The 21,742-nt window shown below is 42.0% G+C and overlaps 1 protein-coding gene across 1 annotated transcript; it reads right to left on the bottom strand.

Moving 5' to 3' along the window:
* Window positions 1–4,361: 4,361 nt before the first annotated feature.
* Window positions 4,362–21,741, bottom strand: DNAJA2 (DnaJ heat shock protein family (Hsp40) member A2). Its single transcript, XM_039502712.1, has 9 exons — window positions 21,533–21,741; window positions 16,513–16,572; window positions 15,173–15,396; window positions 13,320–13,400; window positions 12,833–12,966; window positions 9,764–9,960; window positions 5,956–6,100; window positions 5,632–5,759; window positions 4,362–4,981 (listed from the first exon to the last, which is right to left on the bottom strand). Exons 1-9 carry the CDS (start codon window positions 21,608–21,610, stop codon window positions 4,793–4,795), a joined length of 1,236 nt encoding a protein of 411 aa, XP_039358646.1. The 5' UTR covers window positions 21,611–21,741; the 3' UTR covers window positions 4,362–4,792.
* Window position 21,742: the final 1 nt, after the last annotated feature.

Below are 21,742 nucleotides of genomic sequence, written 5' to 3'. Positions count from 1 at the left end.
ATCGGCGTTCAATGGATAGAATCTGCCCCATTACCATCAGGATCCCCAAAGCGCCGGGGCCCGCGGTTTGAGAGAATTCTGTGTCTACGTCCTCATCACTGTCATCGCTGTGCTGCCATATCCGCCTCCTCCTAGCCTCGGTTCGAAGGTCCTGGTTCAGCATATACTGCACGAGAGTGCGCGAGGTGTTTAAAACATCCACGATTGCGGTATTGAGCTGAGCAGGGTCCATGCTTGCTGTGCTATGGCATCTGCACAGTTCACCAAGCAAAAAAGGCGTGAAACGGTTGTCTGCCGCTTTCAGGGAGGGGTGAGGCTGTACCCCGAACCACCCGCGAAAATGATTTTTGCCCCATCAGGCACTGGGATCTCAACCCGGAAATGCCAAGGGGCGGGGGAGGCTGCGGGAACTATGGGATAGCTACGGGATAGCTACCCACAGTGCAATGCTCCAGAAATCGACGCTAGCCTCGGACCATGGACGCACACCACCGATTTAATGTGTTTAGTGTGGCCGCGCGCACTCGATTTTATAAAATCTGTTTTACAAAACCGGTTTATGCAAATTCGGAATAGTCCCGTAGTGTAGACGTACCCTGTGACACACAACTATACTGCTGTAACTTCCTAATGCAGACACTAGGTCAGCAGAAGAATTCTTCTGTTGGCATAGGTGCTGCCTATTGGAGAGGTGGATTACCTATGTTTATGGGAGAAGCCCTTGGGTTGGCATAGTTAATGTCTACACTGAAGGGCTATCAAAGTGCAGCTGCAGCATTTTTAAGTGTAGACATACACTTGTAGTCTAGGCTTACTGACGGTGTTTGTGGGAAGATAAAGATCAATAATTTGGCATGAAGGGTGAGTAGGTACTCAAAGTTAACACACAATCTATGCTGTTTAATTATAGTGGACCCAAATAAGTAATTCAGAAGAACCAAATTGTTGTGAAGTGACATTATCAAGCTTGTTAAGCACTAAGTGTTGTAGGATAAATTATCCTATCTTCAACTTGTTTCTTTTGCAAGTCATTACCTAAAACCATATAACCAAAATGCTGTACAATTGTTGCTAGGGAAGTATATGTTTACATGTTTAAACTTGATGTACTCAAACAAGCCTAAGCAAGTATTTTGAGCTTAAGCATTGATGTGAGAGACGCTGTACAGGGAGGGAGTCATGTGCAGGTCAGTTCACTTTAAAAAAAATGGACTGCTCATTTAAACATAAGTACTATTATTATTTCTGCCTACCTCGGCAACCACAGCTGATCAATACCATTTTCAGTGCATGGGTGGGAATCTAGGCTCTTTAATAGCAATCGTGTTCTATTTCCCTATGCTGAGTACTTGTAAATATGCTGCATTATCTTGGTTCTACTGCGTAAGCATAACCTCACTATCATGAAACAAGCAGCAAAAGCATCTACATTGGGGTCCTCAAACTTCATTGCACCACAACCCCCCCTTCGTGGAGCTTGAGCCCTGGGGGGGAGAGAAGAGGGACCACATCTAGAGTCCCACTGGCCTGGGTGGAGGGAAAAGGGGCCACAGGCCAAGTCCTGCCCCCTTGGGTGGGGCTGCAGCCTAAGCCCCATTGCCCCAGGTCAGGGTGAAGCTTGGGCTGCAGCTTCAGCCCTGGGTCCCAGCAAGTCTAATGCTGGCTCTGGTGACCCTATTAAAATTAGAATCAGGGAGATGAGTATTACAACTCAGTCTAAATATCTTGATGGAAATACAAGAATTCAGTGGGGACTGGCAAAGCTAAAGTTTGTCCTGTCCTAGTTCTCTAATCACTCCTTCAGTATGTACTTTGGAGGACCCTCTTCATCCTTCCCCCAATGGTTTTGGGGGAGGCATTTCTACACCGTGCTGTTTTTCCCTTCTCTTCTCCCTTTGCCTCAACCTCTCACCCCACCATAAACATCTCCCCCTGACTCTCTCAGATATTATGGAGCACACAGCAAGCAGCAATGGAGGGATAGCTCAGTGGTTTGAGCATTGGCCTGCTTAAACCCAGGGTTGTGAGTTCAATCCTTGAGGGGGCCACTTAGGGATCTGGGGCAAAAATCAGTACTTGGTCCTGCCTAGTGAAGGCAGGGGGCTGGACTTGATGACCTTTCAACATCCCTTACAGTTTTAGGAGATGGGTATATCTCCTATTATTTATTTAATAACAATGGGAATATTGGTTGCACTGAGGTCTGACCTAGTCAGCAAACAGCACCAATGAGCTTTTTAATGTCCAAAGGCACATTCTACCACCATTCTGCACTTGCTCAGCCTATAGTTGAACTGCTCCTTACTAGTGTCCACGCTGCCTGTGTATGGCTTCATGAGCAAGGGGTAGGCTGGGTCTCCAAGGATAGCATTTCAACATCCCCAACAGTAATTTTTTGATCCAGGAAGTAAGTCCTTTCTTGCAGCTGCTCAAACAGCCCAGCGTTCCTAAAGATGCGATCATCATGCACCTTTCCCATGCACATTGATGTCAGTGAAACATCCCTTGTGATCCACCAGTGCTTGCAGCACTGTTGAGAAGTACCCCGTGCAGTTTATGTACTGGTTGGCAAGGTGGGCCGGTGCCAAGATAGGGATATGCATTCTATCCCCCAACCACAGTTAGGGAACCCCATTGCAGCAAAGCCATCCACTATGACCTGCACATTTCCCAGAGTCCCTACCCTTCACAGCAGAACGTCAGTGATTGCATGGGCTACTTGAATCACAGCAGTTCCCACAGTAGATTTGCCCACTCCAAATTGATTCTTGACTGATCAGGAGCAGTCAGGCATTGCAAGCTTCCACAGGGCTATTGGCACTCGCTTCTCAACCGTCAGGGCAGCTCTCATCTTGGTATTCCGACACTTCAGGGCAGAGGAAAGCAACTCACAGTGCTCCAGAAAAGTGGCCATACGCATGCGAAAGTTTCGCAGCCATTGGGAATCATCCTATACCTGCAACATTATGCAGTCCCACCAGTCTGTGCTTGTTTGCCAGTCCCAGAATCAGCATTCCACTGTTTCAACCAGCCCCACTGCCACCATGATGTCCCAATTGCCTCATCCCATGCTTTCAGAAACATCTGTGTCCATGTCCTCCCAATCATCCTCATGCTGCAGTCTCTTAACCGGGTTCTGCACATCTTGCGCATTATATTGCAGTGTGTTTACAATGCTCGCAACAGTAGCGGTGAGCTGAGCAGGCTCCATGCTTGCCGTGCTATGGTGTCTGCACAGGTAACCAGGAAAAAAAAATGCACGAAATAATTGTCTGCAGTTGCTTTCACAGAAGGAGGGAGGGGAGACTGACATGTACCCAAAACCACCCACAACAATGTTTTTGGGAGCTTAACCCAGAATTCCAATAAGCAGCAGAGACTGCAGGATAGCTTCCCACAGTGCACTGCTCCCTTGAGTCAATGCTAGCCACAGTAGTGAGGACACACTTGCTGACTTAATGCACTTAACTGGGACATACACAATCGACTGTATAAAATCGATTTCTAAACTTTGACTTCTATAAAATCGACCTAATATCATAGTGTAGACATACCGCAAGGGTCTGTTTATGCCAAGGGTTAGGCTAGGTGACCATATACAGTCTCTGTGTCTTGAAGTCTGAAATTCTTGAAGTTACCCATCTTCAATTCTGGAAGGATGTCAAAAAAGCCTTGTTGCTAATCTAAGGACAGTGGATCAAATAAATAGCCCAAGACTTACCTAATATCAAAGGAGCACTAAACGCCAAGAGCTGTTAAACAAACAAGGAACAAAATTCTAAACTTTGAGAAGCAGCAGCATTTGTTTTTGGATGTCAAAGCTATTTTTCTAGCTCCATACTGAGAGGTGAAATCTTTTCATGCATGTTTAAAAAATTTAGAAGGCAAGGAATTCTAGTGAAAGATTGAAACTACCTGTGTGCAGGCCAACCAGTTCTTATGTTAATAAATTAAAAAATACTTTGATTAATAAGGAAAGCTGCATGCAGGTAGAGGTACTTCAACACTGAAATGGTTTTTCACTTGATTGTGAACTCTGTGGGGCAGGGATGAAGGTTGTACAGGACATGGTCAAGTACAAGGATGCCATTGTACTCAGACTCCGAGGCAGTACAGTAAAATACATACAAAGGAACTTTATTCTAATTGGTTAGTTTAGTGTATCCTTTTAGATAAATAAAAGTGTGACAAGGGGAAGGGAGTATATTATACACCAACTGCTTTTATTTACTTTCAGAAACCTCACAAGATGGTAAAAAACTCTTACAACCACTTCTAATTTAGTCTTCCGTTGTTCCCAGTCAGCTCTAAACCCATTATGTGTAAAGCCCATTTATGTACCATGCATCTAAAATGATAGATACAGGCTATGAAATTCTTTATTCTATTTGTAGCAGCTTACGCAGGTGCAGCCAAATACCAAGCCTCAGGACAAGTTGTACACAAACTTTACAATGTAGAATTTGAATTTAAAATATGAAACTTAAAATCTACACAACTGGTAAAAATCAAGCACAGATACGAGGACAAACTTAAAACCCATGTGAAAAGGAGTCTCGTCTTCCTTTCAAGTGCTTTATTCTGCTACAGAACAGTCAAAATGAAGATGTAAGCTTTGTGGTTAGTTTAAATTATACACTCTGTAGATACTATAGACCAATTTAAAGGTTACACATACAGCAATAGATGTCCATCGGTTCATCTGGATTGTTTATACAATCCAACTGGATTGCTGAAAACAAGTCAGGCAAAACTTGAAAGAAAATCCTTGTGCAACATTTTAGACAAATGTTTACTGATGGGCACACTGTACCCCAGGTCCATGATGAGTGCTTTCTTCATCAGAACTATCATTGTAGGCTTCACGTCTCTGACCACCACCTGATCCACGAGTGTTATCAAATTCCTGGAGATCTACCTCTTCTGTATCACCAATCACAGTGGGAACTTCTGGTCTAGATGGCAGAAGATCTTCAAGTTCCTGCCAATAAAAGGAATATAGTTAGTGGTGTATCAGAAAGCAGAGGTGTCAATATTTGGCACACATCTCCCCTTCATTCTTAGGCCATCTGTTACATGATTAAGTTGCACCAGTTTAACCAAAAGGCTTTTTTTTTAAAAAACAAGTGCAAGCCCCTGTGGGGACCTTCATGTTAGGTTAAGAATGTCTTACATAATTTATCATACATGGATTAGCAATCTTAAGATTCAGCAGGTGTTTGCACCAATTTGCATTGGTTAAAATCAGTCCTTTTAACTGTTACAACTGTCTCATGTAGACAAAGCCATAGTCAGCAAAAACTGATGAGTCAGAAATCAAAACAGCAGCCACCTTCTGTCATTTGTCCTCTGGTCTAGTAACAGCTACTATATCGAGTTTTCAAATGCTTTTATATTACACCCGCCCCCCAGAACACCAACCCTCCTGTGGTTTTTCACGTAAACTAACCAACTTCAATGGAAGGTTTTTAAAATCACCGGTGCATTGTAAATTACATTGAAAGAACAATTTGGCTGTACTCAAATCCAAATATAACTACTGGACAGAAAGTGCAAGGGGCACCATATAATGAGCCCTTAAGACACCACATCTCAAAAACACATTTTTGATCAAACTGACAGAATACTTACTGAGAGCTTTTCTGGGCTAATCCAGTTATTTTCAGGAAACTGCACATCAAACTTTATGTAAAGATCTCCTTTTTCAAAGGGATTGCGATATTGTGGCATTCCTTCACCTCGAACTACACGAACACAACCTATAATTAAAGGCAGAAAAAGATTAATCAGTTTAAAGGAAACTGTACCAGCTTTCTGTCTGACAAAAGTAACGTCTCTGCATTTCTATGACAACGGCTACAAGTTGCAAGAGCATGAGAATAATATGATACAACATTTCAAATAGTACAACCACACGTGTATCTAGATAAATTCTTATATCAAATCAAGGTTTACCTGGTTCAATTACTTTTCCAGGAGGATATTTCACCACAATCTGACGTCCATCCAGGTGTTTGAATGTGAACTGAAATCCACACAATGCTTCAACAAGTCCGATCTTGTGTGTCATATGCAAGTCATTTCCTTCCCTCTGGAACACCTACGAATGAGACAATCATCATCATCTGCATTCTAATACTTATTACTGCCAGATCTCCACCAACCCACACACCCTGGTTTCCCCAACAATTCACTCTTGTTCTATCCCCAAAAGGCAAAGATACTCTTTATTTAGTTCTACTTACAGAAGTCCTTGGGAACAATGAAGTGTCTCTTAATATAATCCTGCAGTAATAAAATCCATAAGTTATAAAATTGCTGCCTTCGAAAGTTAGCACTCACGTAAGGATCAAACTCCAGATCAACACCAGTTATAGCTTTCCACAATTAAGCAGGTCCTAAGAGTTGCATGTTGTGCAATATGCAATAGTATATATTTCTGTGACTCTGGTTCCATATTCATTAGAAACAAATTAGAGTTGTAAAATGCTGTGTGACTGTACAACAGACTGAGTCTTTCCCTGACCCAAAGATCTTCCAATCCAAAGACAAAAATCACAACACAATGGAGACCAGGTAACAAAATTATATATTTAAAGACTATTTCACTTAGCCTCAGAATGTTCATAAAAAAGCTAGCTGTTGATCATGCCACTATTTTCAGATTTAAAAAAGGGGGGGAGGGGCAAAAAGACAGTCCACATACAATTAAAGGCTTTAAGCTATTTTACTAGAGTAGTACTTCAGACTCACTGCTAAAGTGCTGCAGCCCTTATAAAGCATTCAGTTAACTTTAGCATGAAGTCTTTCAGAAGTATCTTCAGTGCAATAGACAAACTGGAAGTGTCTTAGTCATGTGGTATACATGAAATAGGAGTGTTGTTCCAAGTCCTCAGGACTAAGCCCAAACCAGTTGTGTATAGTTGTTTTAATGGTCATCTATGTAGTCAAGCAAGATCACAGCTGCTTTAACTGATCTGTAATGAGGCATTTACAGAAGTGTGAAGTGAATGAAAGATTGTTGGCCCATTGGCATGAATCCAGAAAGGTTGCTCCTTTTCCCCTTCGCACCTCTATTAGAGATACCTGAAGTTGTTCACTACTTGCTTGCTCACAACATACAGATATTTAGTGTAACAGCATATAAAACTTGGTTCATGACATCATCCTCCAAGTTATCCTTTCTTGCGCAGCAAGAAAAGACTTGCTGGAAAGTTTTTCTTCAGCATTAATGTCTGTCCTTGAAAATAAAATACTGCAACAGTTTTATGCTGACCTTTGTGAGAAGACAGCAGAGTTTCTCCCCAAGAGCAAGTAGTTTTTGGAACCAGGAGATATATTTTAGTCTCAGCTGGCATATCAACCATGACAATTTTAGTAGTTTCATGCTACCTACAGACTCAAACACATTCAGGTAAAAGTCATTTTCTCAGCTTCTAAACCCAAATTTACGAACCTGCCAATGTCTTAGTTTCTCCCATCTTGGAAGAAGTCACCCAAGTGACTGAGAAGCATTTTTCAGTACCACAGTTGAGCTATTCAGGCCTCAAAATTCACCTTTTCTCAAGCTTTTCAGTACACTGAAACTATGGTACCAAAATGATTTAATACTTTAGTCAGCATTTCTCAAACTGGGGTCTGCGAGGGTACTCCAGGAGGTCCACAGGCCCTGCTGATCAATTCCCCCATCTCCTTCCCTCATTTCCTCCCAGCACCTCCTGCATGCCGGGGAACAGCTGTTCAGCAACCTGCAGGAGGCACTAGGAGGGAGGGGGAGAAGCAGGCGGAATCAAGTCTAAGGCTGTGGGCCCCACTGATCAACTTCTCCCCCCTCCCCAGTTCTTCCTGCACACCCAGGAACAGCTGTTCCCCGACATGCAGGAAGTGCTGGGAAGGAGGGGGAGAAGCAGGGACAGGGCTCAGGGGAGGGGGTTGAATCATGTCCAGGGCCCACAGTCCTACTGATCAACTCCTCCCCCAGCACACTGCAGGACAGCTGTTCCCCAGTGTGCAGGAGGCACTGGGAGAGAGGAGGGACAGAGCACACTCAGGGGAGGGGGCAGAATCATGTCCAGGGCCACTGGCCCCACTGATCAACTCCTTCCCCTCCCTCCCAGTGCCTCCTGCATGCTGGGGAACAGCTGTTCAGTGGTGTCTGCGGTGTGCGAAAGATTTTAAAATCAAAATGGAGGTCCTTGGGTTGTTAAAAAGTTTGAGAACCCCTACTTTAGGTTCCTCTCAAGCTCATATAAACAAACACCTTACAATATCACCATTTCACCACCATACTAACAATTATGCTAGCAATCTTTTGTCCACATATTCATGAACTGCAATGTGCTTATTAAAAAGCAACCGAGGACTGAGCTAAGCGTTACTAGTAAACATGGTCATAGCAAAAAGGAGAAAGCCACAATATGTTTTACTGTACAAGACAGTACAGCAGCAGACATAGCTAGATCAAAAGACCAAGACTCAGAAGGCCTCTGCTTCAAATCCTGGAATATCTGACCTGTCATTAGTGCTACTAGTACCTGACACTTGAAGTCACATTGCTTATCCTAGTAGCTTTCCTTTCCCTTCACCCAATCACAGCCAAGAAGTAGGGAGGAGCACAAAGTTGCTACTGAGCACACGGGGAAACCAGACAGACAGCTGTAGGAGAGGCTGGGTCAAGTGCTTTGGTGTTGGAGTGCTACTCGAGCATGAATTATTTTCAAGATTTTTCAGATACTTGTATTACTTCAGTTTTTAATTCAAAGCTTTCCTGACGGACAATGACTAGAATTTGATCAATGCAATATGTATGAACTTAAATTCACGTTTATTTTGTTTATGGAACACCAGAAAATGAACAGCTTGCGCCCCACAATTTCACACAATAGTTTTACATGCTGTTTTCATAATACTGAACCATCATTTATGTTACTTTACCTAATGTGCTGAACTTTGCCAAAAATAGTTACCACATTAAAGCATGGAAACATTCTCCTGGACTTTACTGTATACTGCAACTTTCCTTAAATAACATATTGCAGCAATTTAGCAGAGTGTACTGTGTCAGAATAAGTTTTATAGTACTTAGTTCAAATGTATGAAAACCAATATTCTCCAAAGTACATACTGTGTAGAAATATAGATGTGCCAAGACAGAATAAAAATGCAATTAGCCAAATGCAGGTCAACAGTTTGGGTAGAAAAGAGGGGTCCTATGATGAGTGCAATATCAGCATGACCATGCTACTTATCTGGGTTAGTATTTCCAAACCCATTTGTCACACTTCGTAGGTTAACAGAAGCAGAGACCAGTTTACAGTAAGTGAAGATTGAGGGAGATTCCCCGTTTTCATTTGACAGCCTTTGAAGAAAAAAAAAAAACAGCTGGCTTTATACTCGGCTTTACTTACTGCATGCCAGGGTTGAAGCAGGTGCACAACAACAAGGATAGGACATTCGTAGTGGTAAGTCTTCCAAGGGTAACCCTGCTTCAGTTAGGAGAGTAACTTTTTATGACCATATTGAGAGAGCGGGATGCTTGGTGTGCTCCTCTGCATGTCTATAGACAGAACCTTCTAGCTCAGAATTATAGCAGTTACCACTAGGAACGAATCATGTATGTGTAAGTTCAGTTTCTCTCCCTCAATTGTTTGTTTAAAGTAATCTAGGTAACTGTGTAAGTGTCTGTACTCAATCCTACAGTTAAATATTTCTAAGGAATATAAAAACCCACCAACTTTACTTCACCTATTAAGTCACAAGTTACCTCATTCTCCTTTTCTTGGAGCAGGAGGACAATATCTCCTGGTTCCACTCCTGGGGCCTGATCTGCTTCTCCAGTAAATGTAATCCTCTGCCCATGTTTCATGCCTTTATCTACATGGACTTCAAGAATCTTTACTTCTTTGATCACCTTCTTCCCTTCACATTTTTTACAACGGTCTTTTTCATTAATAACTTCACCTAGAGAAAGAAGGATTGAAAAATCTAAGAATATTTTTCTTCCTTATTTGAGGATACAGTACCACTTCTTTTACCGTACATTGGTTCTCTTGGGCACATTCTCCAATCTCAAATCACCTTGGAAAAATTTTTCTTTCAGTGTTAATGTGCCCCACAAGGGGAAAACTAATCTAATGCTTTCCTAATGAGAAGCAAAAGACCCAAAAGGCACTAAGAGGCATGAGATCTTCAAAATCATTTTGTGGGGTGGAAGATGAGTCAGAACTCAGATGGAACAAGAACCATGACTTCCAATTCCAAACAGCATGAGCATTTAAAGGAAACCTGCAAGGCAAAATAAGCTTTGCCTGTGGCTTTTATTGCTCTTCATGTATAAAAACAGACCCCCTCCACCTCTAAACAAAAAGTTATAAGGAGTCAGGTTCCTCCTTTCCTCATTTTGCATAGGGAACCTATGAAAAATCTTTGAGAAACCTAATGGTAATGGGACAAAACTGAAACCAAGGTGCAGTTCTCCTTTCTGGGGTGTGGAGGCTGAGTTTCAGACTGTAGGGAAAGGCTCTGGCAGGAGGAAACTACACAGCTAAAAATAGCAGCGTAAAAGTGGGAGGCACTGCTTGGGTGTGTAGAGAGCAGTGTAGGGTATTGACCTCTGGCAGTTCAGGTATGTAGGGCACTCTACTCACCTAAGCTGTCTCTCACCATCTACACTGCTATTTATACTTGTACAGATGGTGAGACATCACTGTAAGCGTAGACGTAAAGGGGGGGGGGGGGGCAGACAGGGACACGAGGGAGAGGAGAGAGAAAAAGCAGCAGGTCAGGTTATAGCTTAGTGTGACACCACCATTCAGGTTCTCCTGCAAAGAGGACCTGACATTCTTAGTGTATATGTTCACTTTTAAAGCATTTTTTACACCTTGACCATCAGTAAAGAACAAACAGTTGTGCTTTGCCTTTCACCTTTAGCAGGAGAATTGCCTTCTAGAAGACTGCACGGTGGTTATCCAAAAAATATCCAATACTTCTTACTAGCTTTTTTGTTTTCTAGCCTATTTGGATATACTTTTAAAGGTCAGATATTTAATATGGAATTTCCTTCATTATAGTAGACCAGAATAACCAGAACATTCTAAGAAAAATATCCTGTACTAGCCCATCACTTCAGTTGCCGGTACAGTGCCTATTGCTTCTTCTATTTAAGTACTGCAAGCAGAAGCAATTGTTATGTTCAGATATTTAGCTACTCAGAAATTAAAGCCATACTCCTATGAGAAACAAGTGTACAGAACATTACAATGCAGCAGATGTGTCCAGTCCTACTGGAACTATGCATTTACATTAAATCAGGCAAAGTAACAAAATAGCTAAAAACAGGAAATCACAGAGTCTTTCAATTCTTTAGTAAAAAGTTTGACTGGTTATAGAACAGGCTAAAAACTAAATTTTTATTGCAGCTCAGCATTTTCAGCTATTACCTCATAAGTAGTACAAGCACATGATTTCAGACAAATTAGTGGTGTTGCGTAAATTAAGAAAGATCCAGGAAATATATGCCTGGAAGAGGATGTTTAATTCACTACCACATATGTGCCCAAATCAGCAAAAGGAATATAGAATGTAACACTATTATTTCCATCTTTCAAAAAGTTAAGAACACTAAGTTGTATGTCAATTTTAACATTTGTTTTTGAAAGAGAAATAAATTGATAATATTTTGGAACACAGAAGAGTGGATACAAAAAAATCAATGAATATTTACAGAACTTTGTTAAAAAATAAATCCGTATTTAATTTAATCTATTTAAAACTAAATTTGAGATGAAATTTACTAAAATCATTATAATTTAAAATAAAAAAATATCAAGCAGTATGTTTGGTGCCTAGTTTGAAGGAAAGCTTTTTTTTCCCCTCTCTTCCAAACTTTGAATAAAACTAGGTGAAAGAGGATGAGATCTACTAGTTCTAAAATATTGAAGGACATGACCCCAGAAATAATAAATTCAATTATTAACTACAGATAATACTTCCTTTGTTTAATAAATGTAAATGCAAAACTGCTTCCATTAACTTTTTTGTTATATTTCCAGCACACTGAAGGTAGTTTTATTTAATAACGCCATTTAGTGCATTTAATTGAATTCAAATTTCCATTCAGAGACTGACTAAAAATACAAAGAAAAAATTAGTCTAGTAAATAAGAAATGAATCATTCACCATTTTCTAACATAAAAATTAGAAATTTGAATTCAAGTTAAGCTTCCTAATTGCTTCAGTGTATAGATATAGTGCATCCCCTGGTTAACAAGAAGCAGCACCCAATTTAGTGGGAAGGAGATATATATATAGTTGCTAATCAATGTATTTCAATGGTTATAAATAAATGACAATCATCTTTTCTTTAGGAAAATAACTCAAATGAACAAATGCAAAACATTACTCTAAAATGCTTTGATTTAAATCAATCTATCCTGATGCTAAGTTAAATTTATCCCATAAGAGTAAATAGTTTTTATAGTGCTAGCACCAGACAGCAAGATAGCACCTGCTATTCAGGTTCCAATCCTCCCCTAACCAGACTACAAACTTTGCCAAATTGTGTTCCTGTTCCAATACATGAAGAAATATCTTTTACAGACTAAAGTCAAACTTCACTAATTACAATCTAATTCAGTAAAAGCAGCAAAGAGTCCTGTGGTACCTTATAGACTAACAGACGTATTGGAGCATGAGCTTTTCATGGAGCACTTCGTCGGATGCATGTAATGCATCTAATTCAGAAATTCTCCAGATGAGATATGACAATTTACAACTGAACCTAGATTCTAACCACATTAAACATTTTTAAAAGCACAGGAAACAGTTGGCCTACCTTCTCCATTGCAATCAGAGCACACAGACTGCATCTGCTGAACCATCCCAGGAGCCAGCTGTCTGATCATGATACGTACACCTCTACCTCGGCAAGCACTACACTTCTGAACAGCTCCAGACTTTCCACCCTGACTAAATTGGAAAGTGTCAGTTAGATTATAATTGAGAACATATGGAAAATAAATATTACACTTAAGTTTTACACCGTCAATTGCACTGATGCAGCAATGTCAGTTGCAATTAGGCTAATCTATCACTAAGATACAGAGGATGTTTTTTCAAGATTTTACAAAGAGCACTATTAATTGCATTATAGGTTAGATTTTGGTATCTCCATGCTTCAATACTTGAACCTGTTCCTAGCTTACACATGAAGAACTACTACACTTCATGCTATATACAAATTTGAATTAACAGTTTAACACATTTAAGAGCAAAAGCAGCCAAGAAGTTCTAGCACTGTTAATGAAAAATATAAAACTTACCCATTACATGAACTACAAAGGACATTCTTGCTAAGCTGTAGTTTGGTTGTTTTTCCATTATATAGATCTTCTAAAGACACTCTAGAAAATAAAGTTCTCCAGTATTAGCATTCTAATCACCTCGGGAAAAAGTCATTTTAATAGTCTAGCTTAGGTACAAGCTACTGTCTAAGACAATTTATGGTAAAACTAAAATCACAGCGACCTTCAGCCTTGTCTACAAATACTTCTGAAAACAAAGCCAAAAACCCAGCCATATGTAGAAGAGACATTAAACAGTAAGTTTTTGAGCAAGTAAAACTCTGTACGCTGACACTGTAACAAAGGCTACATTAAAAACACAGAACCCTATCTTTCAGGATTTTAAGCCAGACTTTGCAGAACAGTTTCACATCTGATGAAATCCCATTAGAAACCATGCCACTGTAAATGTACATACTTCAAGGAAAAGCTTTAGAATAGTCAGAAGCCAGAGCTGAGGTTTGCACTCTAGTAGAGGCCAACAGGAAACAAATTAGCCTAGTCGCCTGAAGAATTAAGAAGGGTTTAAAGGAGATCTAAAACAAGTCTCAGATGGGTTAACACAAGCAAGACAATTCCTGGCAGTTCTGGATAATAGTTATAGTTTAATATTTTCCTTAAGAATTCACACTAGGAGTTTAATTTTGTCTTATTCATTTCCATTGTGTTGTTTGTGTTTGTGTTGATATATTATGTTCCCATGACCACTTTAGCAGTCAGATTTGCTAACGTTGGATTACAAGGTATCTAAAGCACGAGAAAAAAAATTAAAACCATTTGATTCTTATCAGTACAGTCAATCCACTTAAAAGTAGTTGTCTAACAACATTTAGTTCAGAATTTTGCATATTTCCAGAGACTTCAGAAATCATTCAGTAATAAATGCAACTCAGTTTATTTTGAGCTGCAAAACACTGCTTCTGGTGTCAATGTTTAGAAAGAAACAACTAAAAAGAGTTATGAGAATTCAAAAGCTAATTTATAGTTTGTTTGTACAGTACTAGTTGCTAGACAAAGTAGCTGGCATGCAAAACAGATGTATTACACTAAGCACTTAATGTGAGGAGTGGCTTAGCCCACAGTACAGCATCGGTGGGGGTCACGAAGAAGCTGCTCAGCCTGCAGAAAACAGCAGTGAAAATAAGGTGTAGGCTTATGAAGATGAGCGGGGATATTAAAAATCCACGCCCCTGCCCCGCCTCCTCCCCTGAGCACACAGCTCCCCACTCCCCCCCCCTGGAAAGCACCTGGAGGTGGGCAAAGGAGTGGGGATGCAGTGCGGGGGGAGGGAAGCTTGGCAGCTGCAGGAAATAACTCTGGGAGCGTGGATGGGGGGGGGAGAAGAGGGGCGCAGGGAGCTTGGCAGGCCACAGCAAATAACTCCGTGGGCTGTTCGAGACCCTTGGGTTAGATAGTGAATACATATCACCAGATTACTAGGAAGCTGGAAGGCTAACATATCCCACTAAACAACTTTAGGACAGTCATTTGTGCAAATCAGTCAAGAATAGGCAAGATTTAAATATTTATAAAAAGAAGCAGAGTTTATATACTGACTAATAAGATATGGACCGTAAGACTTGAAGTTCCAACCACATATATTATTCTTTTAAAACACTATTACCAAAGGCAAACTTGTAATGCAGGAAGATCGGTTTCTTTTTTGCTGAAATCTAGAAGTAATGCTTTCAATGAATTTGAGTTGGAAACAGTAGAGACCTTTTGAATGCACTGATGCCCACTAGAGCATCAATGATTATCAGACCAGGTTCACCTTCTCCATATCTTTTTGGAAACTTAAGTTAGAAGAATCACAGTATCAAGATACTCACTTAAGTGGATGCATCATATCTTCTCCTCTTCTTCTACCATTGCGACTTCTACTCTGATTACCCATGAAACTGAACAATCCACCACCAAAAATGTGGGAGAAAATATCGTCCATTCCACCACTTCCACCACTACCTTCTCGAAGGCCCTGTTCTCCATATCGATCATATAACTCGCGTTTCTCAGGATTTGACAGAACTTCATAGGCAAAGCTTATTTCTTTGAACTGAAAAAGAAGTCAGGAAAAAAAGCCTGTAAGTTACTTTTACATTTATAAAAACAGATTTACTTGGAAGATTGTCACAAAGGAAAAACTAGCATCTGATTTATAGTCCCACTTTATCCTTTTATGCATGAGGGAGTGTAAAACCTTAAATACTCTTCCACATCAGAAGTTCCATTGCAGTCTAAATTTTGACCTTTAGAATAGGTAGATTTGGCTGTGCTTGTATGAATCCAACTCTTTTCTTCTGTTTTACCATGAAGGATGAATGCATCATCCTCTTGACATCTCTACTGATTTCTCCTTCAATGCCCAAGTACAAGCTTCTTAACTTTACCCCCAAGGCCTTGTCAAGACTGGGATTTAAGTATGTGTGATTACCACATTAGCTAACATTAACATTAACTAAGTATTAATGTTACTCTTAAAGTTGTCATCTAGACAAGGTCTAAGGTCCTGTCTTGATGTACAAAATGGGTATTTTAATCATGTTAGCTTAACAACTGAAGTACCCTCAACAGTTGTTAAAACAACAATAACCTGTTGTAGTCTACACAGTCAACTAACATGGCTCCAGATATGTTCGTATTCTTAAGTGTTAAAAAGACTTTTCTGTCATGTTAACCGAACTCATTTGAGACATCACTGAAACATCTTTTTTCAATCTCTCAAGACAGGTTACTTAACTGAGCCCTGCACGTCTAATCTATTTTACCTTGAAGGTGACCCCTGAATTCATTGTTTATATCTCTTTCAAACACCTCCACTTCCATCTCTTCCATGAGTGGAAAACACTTCCAAGAAAGCTCTGCAAAACTGCTGCCTTACTCTTCAGATCCCTCCTAAACATTCACCTCTCCAACAATGCCTCAAAGCACTGCCAGCTGACCCCAGCTAGGCAGGTGGTGAATGGAGGCTTTTGCTTACTATACAACAACTCATTTTTATGTTACTTTGTCCTTGGCCACAACCTAGATTATTATTTCTTTGGGTCACTGTCTTTTTGTTACTGTATATATGAATAAGTCCTAACATAGCAGGGCCCTGAATCTCTTGTTTGATGCCCCTAAATACAATGGAAATACAAATAAATACATTTCAATATTAAAAAAATCTTACTTTGTCTCCTGCATTTGGATTCTTATCAGGGTGGTATTCCTTGGCCAGCTTTCTGTATGCCTAATTGGCAAAAAAAAAAAATAACACAAGTCATTAAGTCTGTGATGGATTCCAGGTTTCAGAATAAATCAAGTTGATTAACTGAACCTGTACTCTTCAGAGAAAGATACAAATGTCTCCTGTAAGTGTGCAACCAGCACCTACTTAAGTCAATAATCGGGTAAAAATATTACAAGGTCAGAATCTAGCCATAAAGCAAATGTCCATTAGAATAAACAAATGAGTTGAGTCCTCTACAATAAAACAGAAAGTACCTGGTATTTTATTTTACTGATTCAATATTAACTACCCATTTATGGATTTGGCACATTAATGCAGTGCATAGAGTAACAGAAGTACTACAAAAACTAGCATTTAACTGTTGATTTTCTGTATTCTGGTTTAGTGTTACACTGAAACTGAACTCAACCAATTCGTTATACAGCATTCATTACTGATATAAAAATGTAATTTCTAAATTTGAACAAGGGGTGAGGATTACCATTAGCTAGAGGGTATGGATTTCCATACCATAGTTATTAAATCATCATGTTGGATGTAAATCCTGTCCTGATTTGTCATGCCCCTCAGGAGTCCATCAACAAAATGGCTGCCTCAGGTTCTCACCCAACCCAACCAATCAATCCACATTGATAGTTTCTTCATTCTCTTCCCTACATACTTCTCAAGGAAGATTTAGCACCACTTTGAATTAAGTACATGGACAGAAGTATGCAGACTCTAATATTTTAACTTTATTGTTCTGAAACAGTAGCACAAGGAAGTAAAGCAGGTTCTCTAAGAAGGCTGTACCTGAGTAACAATATTTTGTACACAGCTTAGCATAACCTATTTTCCTGCTACCACTTCAGAGTTATGGAGCTGAATTTAGTTGGGGAAGTTTTCACTACACTGTCTCAAATGAGTTATAACAGTTACTTGTGATTTAGAGGGAAGAAACTTTACTAATATAAACAACGAGGAGTACTTGTGGCACCTTAGAGACATAATCTGGGCATAAGCTTTTGTGGGCTAAAACCCACTTTATCAGATGCATGGTGCGTAGAGACTGTCCAGTTTGGCCAATGTACATGGCACAGGGGCATTGCTGGCTCATGATGGCATATATCACATTGGTAGATGTGCAGGTGAATGAGCCCCTGATGGTGTGGCTGATGTGGTAAGGTCCTATCATAGTGTCCCTTGAATAGATATGCAGACAGAGCTGGCAATGGGGTTCTATTTTTAAAAATAGAAGTTTTTAAAAAGTTAACTGCTCAGAGAGTAGAGACCTAAACTTCTGAAGAACGAGAAAAAGCAGGGTGCTGAGAAGGGTTTACACATGGTTTTTCCTTTCTATAGTATAGTATTACATAAAATCTCCACATCATTTTCACTGACCTATTTATTGAGAATGCTGCATTTGAACTATATTTGTATTATTTTCATTTAAACTAAAAGCTCTTGGGGTAGAGAACACATCTTCCTTTTTTGTGCAAGGATGACTAGAATGATATTTCTGAGGGAATTCTGTGTCAAAAAATTTAAAATTCTGCACCTAAAAATTATGTGCACAATATTTTAAAATTCTGCAAATTTTATTTGTCAATAAATAAATGTGGCTCCAGCCTGGCAGTGGAGAGCACAGGCCACTGGCTGCAATGAGGTGGAAGATCACCTTGAAGACCCCACCTTCCCCCGGTACAAGAACTCGGCAGTGAGGTTGCACTTGACCCTGACGCAGTGCAAGGGCTGGGCCTGACACAGAAACACTCTGAGGCCCTGCCCCACTGTGCCAGGTGCACCAGGTGTGGGTGGATAGGCTCAGATCAGCAGGATCCAAGTATGGGGTGAGAGGTTTCTGTATGGGGCAATCTGGGTACGGGTGGTTCAGTGGGAAACCTGGATGCACAGGGGCTCATTTGGCGGAGGAGTGGGGTTTCCAGATGCAGGGACAATGGGACTCTGCAGGGGATCCAGGTGAAGATGGCTGAGGCTCAGCGGGGGTCTGGGTGTGGAGAGATGAGGCTGGGGGGGAGTTGTAGGGGGGTCCAGGTGCTGGGGGAGTGGGGATCTGTGGGGCTTGGAGGGGTCCAGGTGGAGAGTTTGTCAGGGTGAGGGTTCAATGGGCCTGCTTAATGGGGGAGCCCCAGCTGCTGCCAATGGGATGCCGCATGCTGGGCTCTTGCTTCCCACTGCGATTCTCCTATCCCCTTTTATTCACCACCCCACTCCCACATTCCCCTCCCTCTGCCCTATTCAACCCCCCCTTCATTCCCCATTGCCTCTTTCTCCCACCCCCCTTTATCCAGCTGTACTACCAGCACTCACTGTTGTACAAAAACCAGGAAGGATCCCAGCACACAGAAGGGGAGCACAATTGGCACTAGGATCTAGGAGGTGACATTTAGCTGAGCAGTAGGACCCAGAGTTCAGCTGCAGAGTCAGCGGAGCCCATACACAGCCTCCTTCAGCTGGGCAGCTCCCTGCTTGCAGAAATTGGGCGGGAGGGGAGGCACAGTGGCATGTAACTCCATGTCCCCCCTCCCGTGCCTCACCTCTGTTTGTAGGGGAACAATCCCCTCAACTGCACCCATGGTTGCACCAGCACACAGAATCCCCCAGGAGTAGATACTGCTTTATAACTATAGACCCATCTTTTCACTGCATAATTATGAAATATTCTGCATTCATGCATGTAAAGAGGGGATATGAATGCTTACTGTAAAACTTAGCCAGTGTAACAAAACAGAGCCTTGATTATAACCAAAATATTCTAGAATACACTGAAAAAGTCAACTGCAAAATCCCCAGGCCTTGTCAACATGGAGTATGCCAGTATAACTCACAATATGGACACTTTTATTCTGGTATATGTCATATAAGCAAAATCAAAAAGTCACTTTTATACTGGCATAGAAGAATGTCCATGTAAGGGGTTAGACTTTAAGGTCAGAAGGGACCATTATGATCATCTAGTCTGACCTCCTACACAACACAGGCCACAGAATCTCACCCACCCACTCCTGTATCAAACCTGTGTCTGAGCCATTGAAGTCCTCAAATCATGGTTTATAAGACTTCAAGGTGCAGAGAATCTTCCAGCAAGTGACCCGTGCCCGACGCTGCAGAAGAGGGCAAAAAACACCCAGGGCTTCTGCCAAACTGCCCTGGAGGAAAATTCCTTCCCAACCCCAAATACAGCGATCAGCTAAACCCTGAGCATATGGGCAAGACTCACCAGCCAGCACCCAGGAAAGAATTCTCTTTAAAAATAAAATCATACCTTAGCTCATATTAGTATAACATTCCTGTTTAGACAAACCTTTAGTAGATCACTATGGGTATGTCTACACTGCAGCTAGGAGCAAGCCTCCCAACCTAGTGTGGACATAGCTACTTGGGCTCTTGAGCCCACCCAAGCTCCTGGGTCTGAGCTCAGGTGGCTTGTCTGAGTCTCTGCTGGAGCCACCACAGCCACACTGCTATTTTTAGCATGCTAGTTTGAGCCATTCAGCTGAATGGAATTACTCAAGTGCATAGTTACTCAGAGAAGTATTTTCAGGATCTGGGCCTACACTAGCATTCTACTGCAGCCCTAGAAGATAAAAGATAGTACTTAGCACAAATTAATCAGCACTGAAGATAGTGTTGCCATCTCATTAGCATAATGATAAAGCTATTTTGCTTTGCTTTCACTTTTCTTTTCTGCTTTGGCGTAAGGGCTTGACACCAGATTAAAAGAGTAACTACATACACTGTCTCAGTTGTATTAGGGTAGCTTGTAAGTATGTTCTCAGTATTTGGACACTCAGTTAAGTCTAAACTAATTAATGAGAGATGATACGCTTGGCACTGGTAGAGACAGTTGGCAACCTTACCATTAACTGCTAAAGTACATTTTAAGCAGTGTTGAATTTATACTTTGGGCTACATAACAAGTGCTTTTTATATGTATTAAACAGTTGTATTCCCAGGTTTTCCATTCACGTAATGAATAGGATACCCTAAACAGATTTCTTTCTGTAGACTGTCTGATCATATTTGGCTGTGATCAGCTCATAGCTTCCTTTCATCAAGACACCTCCACCTTGTTGTTTCATAATGATCAATACCCACTCCAAACAAAATGTGTCTATCACATGGAGATGCATAGTTCACAGTAGCAGTACCACCCATCATTGCAAGTGATCACAGGCAGTGAACAGTAGCTACCTAACCAAGGCTCTGGTGTAGTTTTTAAGTGATGGGTGGTGCCATTGGGGGGGGGGGGAGAAGAGAGGGGCGGGAGGAGTGGCTTGTATACTACAACATTAAATGTAACCAATAAATGTTTAGATGTCAGTGCTGAGTACAGGATAATGAAGATGACAATGTTCTAGGCTCTCTTGCTCAACTTCTTTGTTTATTTTCCCCAGGTGCTTTCAGCCTGGGAAAGATCAGCGCTACAGGGATGGGACAGGAAGTCCCTAACGGCGCCTGTGCTGCTGCTGAAGTAGGTCAGACGATGGTACTGGCTGGAACGTATTGCACTTCAGCGGGGTTTATAGCTGAAGCCTTGAATGGCGATGGGATCGGCCAACAGAGCACCGCGGAGACCCTGCCTCGCAGAGGAAGAGGAGATGGGGGGGGGGGGGCTCCGCCTGGTGCTCAGTTACCGGTCTGGGCATCTCCCCAAGTAAGGAGACAGGGGCAGGCTGCTCCAGGGCAGGGGACCCTGGCGATCCCCTCTCCCTCCGGCAGGATGCCTTGGCCTCCCTGCGGCCTAGTCACTCCCCCAGCGCCGGCCGGGCGGTCAGGCCCCAACCGGCTTCACGGCGCGGCCTAGCCTAGAGGCTGGACCCCGCCCGGCCCCCCGCCCGCTCTGATCCCGGCCGAGGCCCGCGGCTGCCCGGCCCGGGGCCTCCCCGCTTCATCGTGACCTCCCGGCTGCCCAGATGGCGCCCGCCCGGCCCGGAGCCTCCCCCGCCCGGCCCGGTACCTTCTTAAGCTCGTTGTCGGAGGCCCCGGGCGGCACGCCCAGGATGTCGTAGAGCTTGGTGTCGGCCACGTTCGCCATCGCGGGGGGACGGGGCGGCGCAGGCAGGACAGGCCGAGGGGCAGCGGGGCCGGCAGCGAGGACGAGACCGGGACCAGAATGAGAGAGGCCGCCACGACGTCACCCACGCACGCCCGACGTCACCGCGCCGCG

The sequence above is a fragment of the Mauremys reevesii genome, linkage group 16, assembly GCF_016161935.1.
Source record: "Mauremys reevesii isolate NIE-2019 linkage group 16, ASM1616193v1, whole genome shotgun sequence".
NCBI classification, from domain to species: Eukaryota; Metazoa; Chordata; order Testudines; family Geoemydidae; genus Mauremys; species Mauremys reevesii.
This window is presented reverse-complemented; position numbering and strand designations above follow the sequence as displayed.

What these genes read in the sequence shown, in the direction of transcription:
- DNAJA2 (XM_039502712.1), bottom strand. Translation starts at nt 21,610, where the DNA reads ATGGCGAACGTGGCCGACACCAAGCTCTACGACATCCTGGGCGTGCCG. An exon ending in GATATGATGCATCCACTTAA is followed by an intron (nt 13,401 to 15,172) that starts GTGAGTATCTTG and finishes TTTATTTTCTAG; the next exon opens with AGTGTCTTTAGAAGATCTAT. An exon ending in TTAGCCCAGAAAAGCTCTCA is followed by an intron (nt 4,982 to 5,631) that starts GTAAGTATTCTG and finishes TTTTATTGGCAG; the next exon opens with GAACTTGAAGATCTTCTGCC.